The sequence below is a fragment of the Gobio gobio genome (assembly GCF_949357685.1).
Source record: "Gobio gobio genome assembly, chromosome: 19".
Classification (NCBI taxonomy): Eukaryota; Metazoa; Chordata; class Actinopteri; order Cypriniformes; family Gobionidae; genus Gobio; species Gobio gobio.
In genome coordinates, this window is record NC_137112.1 from 32,882,553 (window position 1) to 32,901,111 (window position 18,559).

At 38.6% G+C, this 18,559-nt stretch overlaps 1 protein-coding gene across 2 annotated transcripts in view; it reads right to left on the reverse strand.

Annotated features, from left to right (window-relative positions):
• The window catches only part of pik3c2b (phosphatidylinositol-4-phosphate 3-kinase, catalytic subunit type 2 beta), a 55,743-nt gene that overhangs the window by 3,781 nt on the left and 33,403 nt on the right, over positions 1-18,559 (reverse strand). For both annotated transcript variants that reach the window (XR_013818609.1, XM_079845049.1), the window contains exons 15-30: positions 15,167-15,309; positions 8,739-8,927; positions 8,150-8,243; positions 7,864-7,958; positions 6,555-6,735; positions 5,378-5,485; positions 5,170-5,262; positions 4,939-5,068; positions 4,195-4,331; positions 3,796-3,965; positions 3,265-3,421; positions 2,980-3,089; positions 2,031-2,232; positions 1,816-1,943; positions 1,310-1,427; positions 521-617 (exon numbers count right to left, since the gene is read on the reverse strand). Coding sequence is in view for 1 of the 2 variants with exons in the window: in XM_079845049.1 (XP_079701175.1) it covers positions 521-617; positions 1,310-1,427; positions 1,816-1,943; positions 2,031-2,232; positions 2,980-3,089; positions 3,265-3,421; positions 3,796-3,965; positions 4,195-4,331; positions 4,939-5,068; positions 5,170-5,262; positions 5,378-5,485; positions 6,555-6,735; positions 7,864-7,958; positions 8,150-8,243; positions 8,739-8,927; positions 15,167-15,309 (2,152 nt within the window). In the remaining variant the exon portion in view is untranslated. The remainder of the gene's footprint in view (positions 1-520; positions 618-1,309; positions 1,428-1,815; positions 1,944-2,030; positions 2,233-2,979; positions 3,090-3,264; positions 3,422-3,795; positions 3,966-4,194; positions 4,332-4,938; positions 5,069-5,169; positions 5,263-5,377; positions 5,486-6,554; positions 6,736-7,863; positions 7,959-8,149; positions 8,244-8,738; positions 8,928-15,166; positions 15,310-18,559) is intronic.

Sequence of the window (18,559 nt, forward strand, 5' to 3'; positions counted from 1 at the left end):
TATTTTAATTTTGTCATTGTACCCAAAAGAATATTGATTAAAATAATATCTTGAAAATATTCACTGTTATTTTTATTTTCTATGTACTTATTGCAGATTTAAAGAGTACTGTAAGATGTATAAAGCAAATAAACAAACTGTCAACTGCATAAAATAATCTCATCATTTCTGACCAGTCTGTAGAAAATTTAATTAACACTATTTTTCTTGGATCTCAGTTTTAAAAAACCACGGGTCATCGTTCATTGACCTAAAGTTGTGTGATTGCAGGCACATTACACTAGTAGTTAAAGATAAGACTCTGGATAAGCACTGGGTGTGTCACTTAGTCACAATCACATGGACAGCAGCTGATTGGCCCAAATAGACATTTCCTTTACACTAACTCATGATGATTTGCTGTGATGACAGGCTGAACTGCATGAACTTTGACTCGATCATATACAAAAACATGCAAGTAGAGGGATTCATAAGAAGTGTATGTGGGTGTGTATAAGACAAACAAGGCAAAGAAATATACCTGCTGGTTTATTATGGAGTGCATTAACAACAGTTCCTACACTTCCTGCCCGCTCATCTCTTGGTAGAGGGTGAAAGAATGTGTAGATCAGATCACACTGAAAGAAGAGAGGGTAACATTAGACCCGTTTATGAGTTAACTGCAGTCGGTAGTCACAGCAATAGTATGGATGCCATGCGATCTGGTAGCATTCTTGAGATTCAACCTAAAGCACAGCAAAGCAAAAGTGAAAGCTTGCACGGTCTGGCAGTGCCCCTCAATAGGCCTGTGGGTGGACAGTTTCACAGAACATGGCTGATTTCCAAGAAACATGCCAGCTAAACTGAAACCACTTACATTAATTACTGTAAGCTGCCCACATTTCCATTTACGATTATTATTAATATTATTCAGGAAATAATATAATAGTGGTGTGGTTAGTGAATGTAAACATGCATTTAACATTATAAAAGTTCACTTTCATTTTATATCACACTACTGTTTTAAAGTTTGGAATCAGTCAAGTCGAGCAAGGATGAATTCAATTAAAAGTGAATGAAGGCATTTTTAAAATGTTAAAAAAGAAATCCTGGAAAAGTTTATACACACAATATATAAAAATAATACAACAATATATTTCACAATGTTACTGTATTTTTTGATCAAATAAATGCAGCCTAGGTGAGCATAAGAGACTTCTTTCAAACACATTTTTATAAAATGTACCGCCTCCAAAGTTGAGTGTACACAGATAATGAGAGGAAGAATTATAAAGTATAAAGACAATGATGAAAGTGGGTCAAAGGTTACCTGTGTCACCTCTTGAGCAGCATGGATCAAATGCCAAACATATCCATTTAGCTCCTCTTTCCTTCTGTCTGCCAGGGCCTCCCCTCGAGAGCGACCCATCACAAAGCGGCTGGGGAAGCTGTGGGAACATTACATTGTGAGGGGTGTGAAATTACATGAAAGCATGTTACCACAAAACACATCCCGAAGGGGTGATCAGGGTCCTCTACACCACCCTGAGGGGCTTAATTTTGCAATAATGATTGGACGGTTGAACATTACGTTGCTTAACACATTGATACTAGCAGTACTGAGAAGAAAAGTACAATGACCAGCTTTCATTTGGTTTCATAACTCATGATTTCAGACTAAATATATCCACTGATAACAGAAACCGGCATTCGTTTCCACTACAGTCAGTAGTTTTTCAAATCACTAAATGACCTTGACCAGGTGTATGATGTGTACTCAGTGAGCTTTTGATTCCATATAGCTATTCACATTTCTGTCAGGTTTTAAAATTGTACCTGGGTAGTTTTGAGGAAGGGAAGATGAGCTGCAGTTTACAGTGAAGTTCATGGAACTCCTCGAAGGTCCTCTGGACTAAAGTCGTTGACCCCGGTTGACCTTCCCGCTCCACTTTTACAACATAAGACTGCATGAAGGCATAAATACATGCACATGAAGATCTGTATAAATGATTATAATGTACTTTAAATGCATTTAAAAGCAGAAGACTTACATAGCCTTTGCTTGGAGTATAGGTTTTGATGTGTCTGCAAACAAATAGGCTGCGAATGACACCGTCAGTCTTTAGAGTAAAGACGCGTGGAGCAAATGATAGAACGGGGCGCTCCTCAGAGGATGCAAACTTCATTTGGGCCAGGTTATGGATGAAGAAATTGAGTTTGGTAGCCACACTGCCAAGACTTGACTCGATCAGCCTAGAGGAAGGGACAAGATTAAGATGAAGGCTAGAAGACAAATGGATTCAATGGACAATGGCAATAACTTGTACGTTTTCTGTAGAGAGAGTAGGCTTGCTCTGATAGTCGGTATTGCCGGTTACACCACTTGCCCACTGCAGCACCGCCCCCCATGGTCATTTAGATTTTTTTTAATAGGCTAGTAATAAAATATTCAGTTATAGAACAGAAACTATTAATAAAAACTGAGCGTGTCTGCTTAATAGTGAGAGTTGCAGCACAGACCAGCAGCAAGAGTCCAATTTCATTCATCAGAAAGCTGACAAGATGGCGGAAGATTTGGTTTCAAAGCTAAATGTAATAAATGTATGTATGTATGTATGTATGTATGTATGCAAATAAATGTAAAAGCGTCTATTCAAGTGAGTTTATCATTAGCCTGTTATTCTTAATGAAAAACACAACAGCAAAACCCACCATTCAAACCCTCGATTTGGCACCAATTCTAACCTGAAAGTAAAATGCGCATGGCCGAACTGTCATTAATTTACAACGCATCTCGACTGGCGAGCATTTTCCTTTCATTCCAATGGAAACTCAATTCCATAGGAATTCATTGAAAACACACACAATTGGCCTGACAACATTCCAGAATTGCTAGGGTGTTCTGAGTGGTTCCTATAAGATTGCTTACTGGCACCAAGGGGACCGCTCTTTTTTCATTCTAATTGTGGACTTCAAGTGCAAAAGGAAGAACGTTTTCACCTGGTGAAGTGCATGGTGGCATCTGCTTCGGATTCATGTGGTCTCAGAGCATCATAGACATACTTCAGATCATCCACATCAGACAACTCTGGTATCCCACTGGACAGCATCTGCACACAAACACACAGGGGGTTAGTGCAGAAGAATACAATGCATTCAAATCACAGGCAAATGATAAAGCAAGCCAGAGAACATTACTTAACCTCAACTCAGTTTGTGCATTTTGTTTTAGTTGAATGTATTCACAAAGGAAAGACCAGTATGTGGTGTTATCTGGGAACTCACCAGGCCAAGCAGGTTAAGAAACAGATGTGCGTGTTTCCTAATGAGATTGTAGGCCTCGCAGCACAAGTCCACAAAATCATGAAAACGGCTGGATGGCTTGTCACCTCCATTGATGACATACGCCATGTCAGATGTAAACACGAAAGGAGCCCGGTCACTGTAAAAAACAGGATCATTATAATCTGTGATAACATTTACTATCAACAACCCAGATCTGGTTTAGCTCAAAATCATTCTTATAAAACGTGTAGTTCCGTTCAATGATTCTGGCTGAGCCATGTTCGAAGCCGTTGTAAATTACTCTACAAACATGCACCAGTGACCTCCGCTTTGTGTCGTGCCTAACAACACCCCTTAGCTGTTCTAAATTCACTGTAAACCATGGCTTCTTGGGGCTTATTACTTTATTCAATTCCTTTGGGAGGAAGCAATGTGAAAGATTGCTGCAACTCTCATATTTCTACATTTTTCTGCAAGATAACAGTTGATCAAAATGTGGGGCAGAGGAATTCTTTTTTTCAATGTTCCTACCGTTTGATGTTGCCAAACATCTGTGCATGCCCCAGGAATTTGCCGAAGTCAATGTGGAACATGTGTCCGCTTGTCTTCAGCATAATATTGTCATTGTGTCGGTCGCAGATGCCTAGAATGTACGTGGCCACACAACAACCAGCACACGAATAGATGAAGTTTTCCACCGCCTGCGAAAAAGCAACAGAAATAGATTTTAACCAACCACTTTGGGACAGAAGGGCTTGAATCACCAAATCTCTTTTCACATTATTATTAGGACAGGCAAAATAAGAAACATGATGCAACCCAATGCAACTAAAGCAGCTATGGACTGACATTTTACAGCATAACAGTTTGCACATACCATCTGGTTGAGCAAATTGGTCTTAAATGTAGTGTAACGATACTGTACAGTACCTTTTCATACTCATCCTCAGTCGGGTTGTGTTTCTGCAGCCAGTCTCCCAATGTCCGGTCCTTAAAGGAACCAGTTACTCCATGCTCAACCTGGATCTTCCTCAGGGTTTCTGCACTTGGAATCATCTCTACCATGCCTACACAAGGGCAATTAGGAGTTTACTTGCATTTACATACTTAGAAATTCACATTTTATACAATCATATTACGGTTTAATCAAGGTTTGGGGCAAAAAGTGTCACAAAATTAAAAAAAATAAATAAATAAATTATATTAAATTTTATTAAATTTTAATTTTTATCACCTTCAGGGTAATGTATATTTTTGAAATGTTTAAATGTATATAAAATCGAAAATGTTTTCTTTAAAAAAAGAAATTAAATAAAAATGTATATAACATTTAATAAATATTTATAATATATTTTAATAATATTTTTGATTCATTTATTTTTTAATCAATAAAAACTACTGTGACATTACACAGTAGAGAGCTCTTTAATCTAACATAAGGGCCAATTATTTAAAAGCTTATTTTTACTTTTATTTTACTAACAATTAATTTATTTAGTATTTGGCATAGGGTTATTCACAAAATGTATAGAGTGTTTGGATATGGTAAAAAAAAAAAAAACAACTCTCATAAAAGAAAGAAATGGTAATTCTAGGTGGGAAAATATTGTAGAAAATTTCAGACACTGATGAGGTCATAAACAGAAAGCTCGACGTTGGAGGATGGATGTTTACCTCTGCCCCGTCCCGTAGAGAAGCAGCGGAAGATGACCATCCTCATGTCAAGTCCCTCCTGGATCCAGATCTTATTCATGATCCGAATGATCTGTAGTGTCAGCATGTCTTGCCGCAGGTCATCTCCAGCCTGAGTGAGAACACACAACCATAAACGACCAAGACAACGTCTGAAAAAGTGTAGAACCGCTGATCCATAATGCACACACACGGGGGTCGGGAAGGTGGTACCTTAAATATGACGTTGATGTTGTCTCCCAGAGGATCCTGGTTCTGGAATGAGAGCTTGAGGGGCACTGCATTAGAGTTGAAGTAGGAGCAAGACTACACGAAGAGAGAATGAAAGATATGCGTTTTGTTTCTAACATCTTGACAAGAAAAATACAATGACTTACAAATGTTTGATATAGATTACATTAGAATTACATTCTGTAATTACCTGTATGTTGATACCCTTGACAAGCAGGCCTGGGTTCAGAGGAAGTCGACAACTGCTGTTCACACAGAAGAACTGTTTGACCTCCTCTAACCCCTCACGGAGAATAGCCTGAAAACCAGACGAACCATGATTAATGTGCTGACCAGAAGTCCGGAGAACGTTAAAATACCCCTACAATCAGTCTTTGGCACAGACCTGTTCTTTAAAAATAGTAAGAGCATTGCAGCCATCAACTAAATGAGAAACTTAGAAGCCAGCCCAGTTAAAAAAAAAAAAAGAATTTTTAAGTCACAATTGTTCTCATTAGAAAACTGGGCACTGATTGGACCTTGTGAAATAGAGGTTAAGGGTGCTTTCACACCTGCCTCATTTAGTTCGGTTGAATCGTACTAGAGTTCGTTTTCCCCTTTGGTGCGGTTCGTTTGGTCAGGTGTGAAAGCAGCAATCGCACTCGGGTGCGCACCAAAAGCGGACCAAACAAGCGTACCGAGACCTCCTTGAAGAGGTGTTCTCGGTAAGCTTTCAAACGAACTCTGGAGCGGTTTGTTTGTGGTGAGAACGTGATCCGACCTCGAACAGACCCAACTGCAAAAAGTACTGATCATTTTTGGACTAAACCAGCTGCGCTGTGCATTATGTGATGAGGAAGTGTTTGTTGACAGTTTGCACATTAGCATGGCATCTCACGGACAAAGTTGGAGTAGTGAGGAGGTGCGGAGCCCCATAGAAATTTGGTCTGATGACCATATTAGGTCCCAACTTTCAAAAACTCACAAGAACAGCGCAATCTTCGCTTGAAGTGACGAGCGATGCAGTGCATTAGAACGTTGCTTTCAAGACGCATCCGCGCTTCATTATAGAAATGTATTGTTTGCATATTGTGGTGTATATACAAACAATGTAATAGATTATGGCCAGGGACAAAACCAGCCCGCACAGCCGCAGTTTAGGAAATACACCATGGCCAATGAGTGATGTGGATATGGTCTTGTGACTGCATTTTGGTTCGTTTCAACTGGTTCGGAGCAAAGCAATCAGTATGGTGTGAAAAGGAACCAAAAAAGCTGAAAAACGCTACAATGTATAATTGTTTGCCCTTGGTTCGGACCAAATGAACCGAACTAGAGATGTGAAAGCACCCTAAAACCAGATGTAAATAAGGAACAGTGAGTCTAACCTGTCTGGATGAAGGCGAGGCATCTCGGACCCGCTGGGCTACTTTAGCCAGAATGTTGACCAGCCAGCCTTGCCGATCAAACTCTTCCCTCAAACCTCGACCAGAGCAGCAGAGAAGAGCCGCCAGCAGATACTGATACCTCACGCTAAACTGAGAGTCCTGAAGAGTATCTTTCAGCAACCTACAAAGAAAGAGACAAAGGAATGATCCAACAACCTTTAAAATTAGCAATTAATTTTCTTTTGAAATCATTTTATAAAGTCTTTTTCAAGTTCATTTTCAAGTTTGTTTTCATTAAGTCATGAAACGAACTTGAGGAATCTCTTGAAACCTGTCAAGAAATTTACAGGTGACATTTCTCCCCAAAAAAAAGAGAAAACAATTATGATTTTCTTTTGCATAAACATTTAAAAATCGATTACATTGTGACAATATTTTTAGGAGCACTTAAGCACCCGAATTTTCATTACTATAATGCATTTGGTATTGTCCTTCTCATTTTTAAAATGATGATTCTTATTACTTTAATACAGTACGTTTTCAGTTGATTAGTTAAACAAAAAAAAGATTAAAAATGTAACAAAAGTAATGATTTTTAATTAAGAGGCAAAGCAACATGTTAAAAATTATGTATGAATACTTAAAAAAAATATTAATACATTTACAGTTACAAAAATAATTTGTTAATGAAAATCATTTAAAAATGAGACAATACCAGATACATTATAGAACTTTAATACAGTAATTTTCCCCTTTATTAGTAAAATGTGTTTAAAATTCTTAAAATATCAAAATTAATAAAAAATGTTTATTAATTAAAATGCAGTGCAATAAATGCTACAATGATGTTTACATATTTTATACGATTAATATTATGAATCATTTTTTAAATATTGCAATAATGAGAATAAGAATGTGTATGTTGCTTTAGAGCAATAAGAACTTGTAGGGTAAGCTTAGCGTAACTGTTCTGAAAAGAATGTCAGTGCAAAAATCTTTATTATCTTCATTAAAAATATGAAATTAAATATTTTAATTTTAGGGGGAAAATGTAACCATATTCATAAAGGATTTGACTGCTCCAAGTAAGAACATTGCTGCATCTGTACAGCAGGTGGAGCCGTTAACTGATTTCATACACAATCTACATGTGCAATACATGATTTGAATGCTTGATAAAGGTGCTGACAGGTCAAAGGTTCAAATATAAAATCACACGAGTGCATCAGTTTAACACTGAATGTGAGAGTATGAGGCAGCTTGACACGATTTCACACTGGTTCAAGTATAATCTGAGTAGAGGACACACCAGAATAAGTAGTGAGCTATGCGCACATCCCCGATGGCCCTCCTCAGCAGAAAACGCACAAGGTGACTGTCCAGATAACACTCGTACTTCAGCGCCTGCACAAAGAGAAAGTGTTAGTGATTGTTGGATGGTGAAGTGTTGGATGACGTGGGAGAAATCAGAGGGTGAGGGAACAAAAAGGACGGAAGGTAAAAAGAAAGCCAGGTGGGATATAAACAGATCAAGGTCAATGGGAAAGGAGGGAATAGAGTCCCAGCATGAAAGGAGGATGCGAGGCCTTTGTTACCTGCACTAACTGAGGAAGGAAGTCCAAAAGCTCAGGATCAGAGATGGAGTCCATCCACTGTACCGCCGTCCGCCTGCACTCCTGATCTGGAAACCTGAAAAATTAAAAATCTACTTTTATGGTGCAATAAACTACTATAAAAGCTCTATAACCTGCATTTAATAATATGGATACAATAAACTGGACAATGACTATAAATGACGGACTGGATAGTCACTATTAATGTGTATTTCTTTACATCCATTATATGTCAAAGCTTGATGGACTGGATCAGTCAAAGTTAACCTGCTGGACCATCTTGGTCACCCTAGTTGGAGCTGATAGATCAAACCTTGTGGCTCTCTTTGTTGAGCAGATTTGATTTGATTTAAAAGCTTTATTAGTGTTACAAATCTAAATCAAATCATGTCAGTAAATGTCGAGAGATATCTGCGCTCCACATGTGCTCTGCTGGACAAATCTAAAAGGTCAATTCTTCATGGTCCACTCAAATCAGCCCGACTGCCAGCCGCTGAAGGACAGTCAAGCTCTGCTTAGCCTCCAGCTAAACAACTGAGCAAGCTGTTGCCATGGTTACCATAACACTCACGTGGCATTCAGCAGGCCTAGGGCATCCAGGTGGTTCATGCATTCCCACTGGTGGAGCAGGGCATAGATGTCAGGCAGACATGCCCACTCCCAGCTGGGTGCGCTAGCCAGGACCAGCGGCAGACGACTGGCTTCCGCATGGCAGAAATAACGCTTCTCCCACAACAGACGCCGGTCCTCCGGAGTCAACCTAGATAAAGGGAACAGCAATTATTATTTAGCTAATAATTCTTTTTTATGAAAAGAGGATTTTTGTTGTTGTTTTTTTCCATGTTAGCACAAACAGTTCACAAACTTGCACAGCACTTACAAACTTATATTAACAATACATATTTCCATCCATCCATCCATCTTTTTCCCTCTCAAATCATACTGGAAATGCAGACTTGGTGATAGACACGTGAGCTCAAGCATACTGCAAAAAAAAACTATGCTATGCTGGAAGACATAGCAACCCATCATCTACACCTCACCTCAAAAAGGTTTGCAGCCTTTCATCACAAATGCTATCATTATCAGATTGGGTTATCTTGTTTTTGGACAGTTTAAAAAGGAAGCAAATAAATGCAGCCTTGGTGAGCATAAGAGACTTTCAAAAACATTAAAACAATCTTACTGACCCCAAGCGTCTGAACGGTAGGTTTAATTTTGCCATTTTCATCGTTAATGAGGGGAGAGAAGAAAAAAAAAAAAACTTACAAAAAGCACCTCAAAAAGGTATCTGATAATCTGAAATTCTGATAAAGCTTAAATTAAATAAATAAAGCTTAAATGTGTGCAAACATCCCATCTTGACAAAATTAAGATGCTGCTAATACAACAATTAAGACCGTAAAGCATCTCAAAGAAGGTGTGTGTGTGGGCTCTCACTGCAGTGAAGGATAGAAAATAACCACACTGAATCTCTAGGTCATTTATGCTGCATGTCTTCTACACTGATATACCAAACCCTGAGGTATAAGTATGGACGTAAACACTTGCCCTTGGCTCTATTCAAAAACAGTACTGTTTACCTTGGACTAATTTCATGAATAATATTTAAATGCACAGAGGGGACTGACAACTAGCTATAGCCTGTACAAATAATGATCAACACACCATCAACGCTTAAAAATATTTTTATAATGATGTGTTGAGGTCTTTCATGCTGCTTATCTTAACCCTTGTTGGATATCATTTGTTAAACATACCCATGTAATCGGCAATGTTTAGCTACCATGTTTTTCTGCGGGCCTATGAATTCATGTTGGGGAGTGGCTTGTTCCTCTAGGGATGACAGCCGTAGGGCAGGACCCCCAGATCAAATTACCTCTGCGCCTGCTGGGCCATAACCATAAAGAGTCATCAGAAAGCTCAATATACTGGGGGAAGGGTTGTGAATGCTTCATACGGTCACACCCACGCTTTTCAACATGCAAGCATGGCTGTCGTTAGATGACTACATATCCCACAATTCACAAGAGGCTTGAGGAGTATTGATTCCTGGCTGCAGCTGCCCAAAGCAACCCTGAGGCCCTTCTGCAAATCAATCGGTAAAGAAAAGGACAACCAAATGGACATGAGCTAATGCTAAATTTAATAAACATGGTTCCTGCTGGAACAAAAAACACATTGGGCAACCAGACACACAGATTTGCACCGTTTCTGAAGAAATTGTGGGTTGTCCTTGCCAATTTCAGACATTCTACTATTGTTGTTGTGAGTGGTTGCCAGGGTGTTCTGAATGTTTTCTAGCATGTTACCAAGCAGTTGCTAGGTTGCTCTGGGTGGTTGCTTACTGAGAGCCCATCAAAAAGATTCTATAATATTCTGGTCCCGATACACTTTTAAATCAGCTTCTAGAATCGATAAACTGCATGAAAAAGAGAAAAGAGTTTAAACATTAACTCTCCGCTGTCAAGCCAGATCAGAGAGTTTACACCCAACTCTAATGCTCAACCTTTGATCCGAGAGCTGGAGACAATTTATGACTGAATATTTCCAGGCTGGTGTGGCTCCACGTTTTACACGGTTGCTCAGAGTCTGTGGAGCTCTGAAACATTTGCTGCAGAGACCAAGAGGAAAAACAGCTGAGAGAGGAGGAGAGGAGGAACAGGGCCAGTTGGGGAGGATCTCCACATCTGCTGTCTAAAGCTGATGGTAACAAAGTGAGTACTGTACAGTACCAAGCCCTGCTGAGCACCAGATATGTCGTCATATTCAATAAAGGCCTGATCATTGAAAACACAAGGTCAAAGCTACACTATGTAACTTTTCTGTCCACTAGAGGTCGCCTGTTCAAAACAAAGGCATAGTTTGATGACGCCACGTTTGAGCGCAGAATCTTGGGACATGTGGTCTTCACGTCACAGCCGGTGGAAAATCCGGTCAGGATAGGACTCGGGCAGAAATCATGTTCATGGATGCGATTATTAACATTACTGTAGTGAAGCAGAGCAGGACCGAGTGTTGTGGAGCTGAGCAAGGCCGCAGGAGCGATTGAAGAGCGGGACTGTTATTATGGCATAGGTGCCGGCGGGACTATTATTATGACACGGTTGCCGGCGCCACTTCCGCTTTTCCAGTCATGAGTATGAGGTAACCCAACTCTGTTTATCGTATTAGATATATCTGAGTGTGTTGAAAAGGAAGTTATGACGTTCTCTCGGCGGCTGCTATGACACTTGTTCACACTGCAGTGAGAGTAAAGTGTTTCACTGAATAAAACTGGAAACTGAGGGTGACGCAGATATGACGCAATCGACAGGTGACTCCCTCACACGCATAGCTCACACGTCCCGGTTCCTTGGTTAAAATAGCAATTTCTCACGATTTACAAATAGTTGGAAACATTTGGGATATTCTAAGTACTCAACTGAACAAAATATATAACACTGGCCTAGTGGTTTCTGGATATTTTACTGCAAAAATCCTACATAGTTCACCTTTAATCGATTTAATATAATAGTTATTTTTTTAATGTTGGTTTAGTATGCATTATATGAAACCATATAATATGATTTAAAGGGATAGTTTTCATTAAGTTGTTCCAAACCTGTAGGAATTCCTCGCTTACATTGAACACAAAATTTGGTAACCAAACAGTTGAGGGACCTCATTGACTTCCATAGCATGTTTTTCCATACTATGGAAATATTCATCAGAAATAAATTCATACAGATTTGGAACAACTTGAGGGTTGAGTAAATGACAGAATAAAATTTTTTGGGCCTTTAAATACATTACCGTTCAAAGGTTTGGAGCGTTACGATTTTTCAATCTCTTATGCAGCATTAGGACTGCTTTTTTTAAATAAAAAAATAAATAAATAAACTGTAAAGTTGCGAAAGATTACAATTGAAAATAACAGTTTCCATTTTGATATTTTAAAAGTGTCATTTATTCCTGCTATGGCAAAGCTGAGTTAACATAATTACTGTACTCCAGTCTTCAGTGTCACAGTATCATTCAGAAATCATTCTAATATGTTGATTTGGTTGATTTAGTAAAATTTCTTATTATCAATGTCGAAAATAGTTCTGCTGTTTTTTTCCCCCTCTATTTTCAGGATGCTTTAAATGAATAGAATGCAAAAGAACAGCATTTATTTAAAATCTTTTGTAACATTATAAATGTCTGTCACTTTTGATCAATTTAAAATGCATAACACTATGAGAAACAGTATAAATTACTTTAAAAATAAATAATTTGCCACAAACATTTGAACTGTATATTACGGTATATTATAAACTCATTATGAATCATCTATCATTTACACAAATAAAATGTTTAAAATGTATAGTAAAAATTATATTTTATTATATTTAACATTTAATTCCCCAGTCTTAATAGTGTGTGCTGGTTCTCATTTCCTGTTCTCCTCACGCTCCCCCGCCACCAGACTACTGTTCTCACATCCCAATCTTTCCAACTCCACGATTCCTCCCACAGTCATTTGAAAGGAGGGATGAGATGGGGAAAGCAAATAGGGACACAGATAGGGTTGGGTACCTGAAATTCGGTACCGGTACTTTTTTTTTCAGTACTTTAAGGAGGTTTACCTCAATAACTGTAAAGAAGCTAAGTCCTTTATAGAAGTGTTATTGACATTATGCCAGAGCTGCCTTGGTCACTGTCTGCCATTTCCTGTGTGACACTGTATACTGTAATATTTACCAGTAAATAGTAGGCTACTAGCTCCTTAATTGAATACATTTCTCTCTTCATTTCTAAGAAAAGATTTCCCACAAATTCTGTGTTGTGTATTTTCTGGTAATCAAACGAAGACATAAACAGTAATTTAATTTATCTTTTAATTTAAATTAAACTTTTTATTGTCAAACAAAATGCTGCACATCTGGAGGCTTTATACTGTTAAAATTAGAACAGTAATGTAATAAGTTACCAACTTTAAGTAATTTAAGTAGTGTTAGTATTATTACTACTACTACATTGAGACCCATCTAAATTCTACTGTACAACAGTAATCTATTTGTCAAGTTAAACCAAACTTTTATTTTGACGGGTTGCCGTGAAGACCTTTGAGTTTCTGTGTGTTTAGGATATGACGGTAGATGACGTTCAGCTTTTATGTCTGCATTTTTATGCCTACAGAGCCACCACGAGCTCAACTCCAGCATACTTTGACTCGATTCTACGAGTCCACACCCCCACCAGAAGCCTTCGCTCAGCTAAGGAGCGACGGCTTGTGGTACCATCACAGAGAGGCAAAAAAACCCTTTCCAGAACATTTTCTTTCAACGTTCCCAGCTGGTGGAACGATCTTCCCACCGCCATCCGAAACGCAGAATCATTCAAAAGTCAACTAAAAACTCATCTCTTCCGTGAGGACTTAACCTCATAAAAAAAACAAATAAATAAAATAAAAAAACCCTTTCTTTTCCTCTTTCTTCCCTTTTTCCCTCCCTACTCTAGCCTGTGCTACACTGAGCAATGTACACGGACTCAGTATTTCAGGCACTTGTTGCGCTTACTCGACTCTTCATGACCAATCACTTCCTGTACTCCCAAGTTGTAAGTCGCTTTGGATAAAAGAGTCTGCTAAATGCATAAATGTAAAAGTCAGAGATGGAAACATGCGACCGTAACGCGCGATTCAGTGAGTGTGTGCGTTAAATTAAACCCCACATCTGCACCATTAATTCAAACAGAAACATGCAGGACAAGCAGGATTCGTATTTAAATTGCCTTTTTGCGGTTTAATATTCACAGACACTAGTCTATAAAAATCACCAGATGCATTCTCAGGAACCGAAATTTGACAGACTGATTTAATGCGAAATTGGTACTCGGTAGTACCAACGTAATTCGGTACCGAGTTCGATACCAAACCCTAGACACAGAGGACAAGAGGAAGTAGGAAATGCTATGCGTTATCCTTCCCGGAAACAAGGAAAGATCTGACACCAACTGCTACAGCAGTCTGCTTCATCCTTTCTCTTATGTGTCTGAACTCCTTAACATCCCTCAGAGCTTGTTCAACCTCTGTTCCAACACAGACATGCTCATTTGGGAGCGGAAAAGTGATTTCATGCTGCAGGTCGCTGAAATATGAATGAGGAGTAATGACAGCTGAATCTGAATTTGCATGAGTTGGTTATTTGGGGTTGCAGCTGCACTGAAACCCTCCTTGTCCAGTAGAAGATGCAGTTTTTATAACCTTTATATATGTACATCAAACCACTGCATTCTCTTTTGTGGTTACCAACCAAAGCAGCTTACATGTGTAAACACCCACTATTTGCAGTAACATTACATAACTGAGCTAGAATGATCAAATGAGATGTAAATGATTTTTAACTCACAGGCTCACAAAACTAGCAAAAACCTAAGAACCATTGAGCTTTCATACTTCCTCTTCAAAACAGCCCATCAGAACCAGTCCACCTAAATTAAATCTGTTCGACATATAAAGCGATCATGTCCCTTCTGAAAATTTGGACTAAACCGCTGAAATCATATGGATTAGTTTTACAATCTCTCTATGGACTTTTTGAAGTGTGGAAGTGGTAGTTGCATAAACTGTCAATGGAATGACAGAAATCGCTCAGATTATTAAAAATCTTAACTTGTGTTTCCGAAGACGAGCTAAAGTCTTACAGGTTTGGAACAACATGAGGGTGAGTAAATGACAAGTTTAATTTTTGGGTGAACAAACCATTTAAATATAATAAGCAGAAAGATTAACTAACGTCCGTCAAATAAACGTCTTGTTCTGAAATGAGGACATTAGCGGTTTCATTTTGGTTTGTGGGAGTGGTTTACGCTGGTGCAGAGTTTACGTTTCTGCCCCAGAATTTGGTGGAAATTCAAGGAACGTTTACGGATTGGCTCTGACACCAGAACCGTGTTGGTGGAAAAGGGGCAATATTGTCAAGAGATATGCAGTGTTGGTTAAGGTAAGTATTACACGGAATACAGCCAACTCACCAGAAAAGGGACTTTTTGTGCAAGACATCCTGTAGCTGCTTTTGGCTGACCTGGTCCAGACGGGAGAACTCGTACTGGGGACTGAACTCTGCAGGAGCGGGGGTGCTGAAGCGTACTTCGAAAGAAGAAGTGGGAAAGTCCACCTGAATAGACAAGGAGAGTTGTGTTGAAAATGAGACCCTGTTTAACAATAGAGGGTGTAAAAACACCCAGGAGAACAGTTAAAAGTAACAGTTATTAGCCTGAAATGAAAACGGTTATGGCAAAACTGTTCTTCATATGACTCTTTATGGTATTTCTCAGACAATTGGTGTATAGATATTAAGACTGGGCAAAAAAGCTAAAATATCTATTTTTCAGCCATTTGGTAATATTCAGCATATTAAAAGGGATTTTTAAAAACTAGAGGAACCATCAAAAAAATATGTTTTAAAGTTTAACAGCATGAAATAAAATACTGTATATAAAATAAAGTTAGAGATCAGATCATTAAACTTTACTAAAGGTAAAACACTGTTTTTAACTATTTAAATAAACACACTAATATAACAAATTAGTAAAATAAGTTTGTAAAAATGCTTGATATTTTTCATATATAAAAAAATTAGTATATGACGTATGTGGACCGTGAACATTAAGTGATGGCACAAATGTATTGAAATGTATCATGGAAATGGTCAGTATGAACAGATTTCACTGAACTTTTTTCTTCTGGATCAATAAAAACAACTTCAAACTTGCAAGACAAAATGTCAAAATGGTCTATTCTAATATCACGATTCTAGAAAGGCCCATTGATATTAAATCACAAATGTTACATATAAGGTCATCAGAAAATAAATGCAAGTATTTCAATATTTGATATAATAGATAGCTATTAAGGCTGATTGCTATGTTGTTCATGGAAGGGTTAGAGATATAAAGAAAACAAACCGCTAGCACAGGTAAAGTTTTTTTCAGCTAATGAGGTTGTAAAGGTGGGACAAGAGTGAACGGTTTATGATCCAAAGCAAACGTTAAAATTTAGTCACGGCTGGCATCAGTTTAACAGGAGTGCTGAAAGCCATGATGACAGCACCATGAACAGCTGAGGCCTTCACCTTAAACTTGCCAAGTTAAATACCACCAACACTAAATGTTAACCGCAGAGATTCAACATACACTGGGTCCATGTGGTTGTAATTTCCTTATGTCTTTAGCTCAGTGACAAAAACAGTTTTGAAATCAAGAAAACCATATTAGAACAATGACAAAAAGCTTTAAATGATAGGGATATGTGGGTCAGTTTTCACACTTCTGTCAGTCCGGGTTGAAATCAGTCCAATCATTGCTATATGCCTCTCAGCGCCACCCTTCATCCATTAGCAGAACACACCACAATAATGAATACCAAAGCCCTTCATCCATTTCATGACCTTCGCACCAAATGTTCCCCCGTAAGGCAAGTCAGTACACTCAGCAGCCATCTTGGTAGCACCCCTGGGAAGCTATTTTCTACTCAGGCAGACAACGCATTTAATGGTTCACGAATAAAAGTGAGGTTGTGTGGGATAGAAGTGAGTTTCATTTGTGGAAAAATTAAATCAGCCTTGTAACCTGACTAAGTCTATAGGCATTCAAGTTAAACTCATATCTACTTGAACGGGGGAAAAGACTATTGTCAAGATTTTGCTTCAATAATACATTTCAAATCAGAAATACATTTTTTTTTTAAATAATTTTAAAAAGTTGCGCATTTACCTTGAATCAGATAAACTATTTTATTTTTTATTTTTTTATTCTGGCAAACACTGTCAAGTAGATCATTTTGTAAAGGCGATATTGCAATTCTACACTATTTAGAGGGGCACTCGGATGTCTTTAAATTATACAAAAAATGTCAATAATTTAGATAACTTAAAACACCCCCCAAAAAAAAACAATAAAAATAAATAAAAGAAAAATGTTTATTAGAATAGAAGTACCAGAGGTACACATCAGCTTCAAAATATCAGGCTTTCGATTATTGTCTTGGATTGTCCCCCAAAAGGGACCTTGGAGTCAAACAAATAATATCAGCACTTTCACCCGCTATTATTGAAACAAGTGATCTGTATTTTCCCCCTTATACTGTGTAATACATGCATAGCAGTTTGGTTTATGCTTATTTATAAACTCCAGCAGTATCTTACAATAATGAATTACCTGTAAAAAGTGGTTCGCCAGGATTATCTAGAACACCCACTAAGAATTTCAAAGAACAGTGTGAATTGAACAAAGATTTCAATAGAAAGAATGTGAAAAATGGGGTCAGAGAAATGAGCGAGAGAAAGCGTCAGAGGATAGGACAAGGAGAGAATCTAAGAGGAGCGAGCACACATTAGGCAGTTTTAACGAGCCCCAGATGTGTCATTAGCACCAGATGCATCTTAGCTGTGGGGCGGGCTTAACGGGCAGATTGCAGGGCCTGACTGAGGGAAATCTGCCACCTCGCATGCACTGAATAACCCCAGCACCTTAATGAGGGGCAGAACCTACTGAATAGGCACCGGACCAGGCTTCGCTCCCAGTTTAAACTGCACAGCCCACTGCCCTTAGACAAAGCCATGCCATTTGGGCACAAAAGAGTCCTATTGGCACTACTATGGGCTGGCTTGGCACCCTGAGATTGCAGAAAGAAGAACGGGGATTGTATAGGAGGAGGCCTGTGCGTAGGGTGGGAATTTCACAGAGGCCCGGTTCGAGTGAAGAGAAAAATATGCGCGCATGCAATTTACCACACAGATTCAGAACAATACCAGCGGGAAGTGCTGTTTACGCCGGTGAAATGTCATGTCTGAATGTGTTAAGAGGATATTAACGCATGTGGAGGAAGCGGTGACTCAAAGTGCAGAGGGTTGTCTGTGGGTGACGCGTCTCAGGTGTTTGTGATGATTGTCTGAGTATGTGTGTGTGCTTAATAGACTGTTTTCTGCACTGCTGCTTAAGCTACAGTGCCATGTTTAATATAATGACAGTAGTGTAGATAGATGTACTGTCCATTCATCGTTCAAAAGGTGGGTCAAAAAGACTTACAAATCAAGAATTCAGTTATTTATTTGAATCGTTGTAATGACTCACCCAACCACTGAATCTTTCAGATCAGTTACTGAATTAACATCCACATGCTCTTAACCACAACTTCAGTCATGTCCCATTCAAAATAAACCAAGTACTATGGCTGCATCTGAAATCACATACTCTGAAACAGCAGAAATAAAAAAGCATGTACTCAAAGTAGCTACTTATTAAAAAGTATGTTCTATATAGTAGGAATGCGTGTATTAATATGAATGTAATGCGGACGTACTACATTCGCCATGTCGTCATCATGCTACCAGCGTCAGTTGCGTCACTTCCCTGCCATTCAAAAAC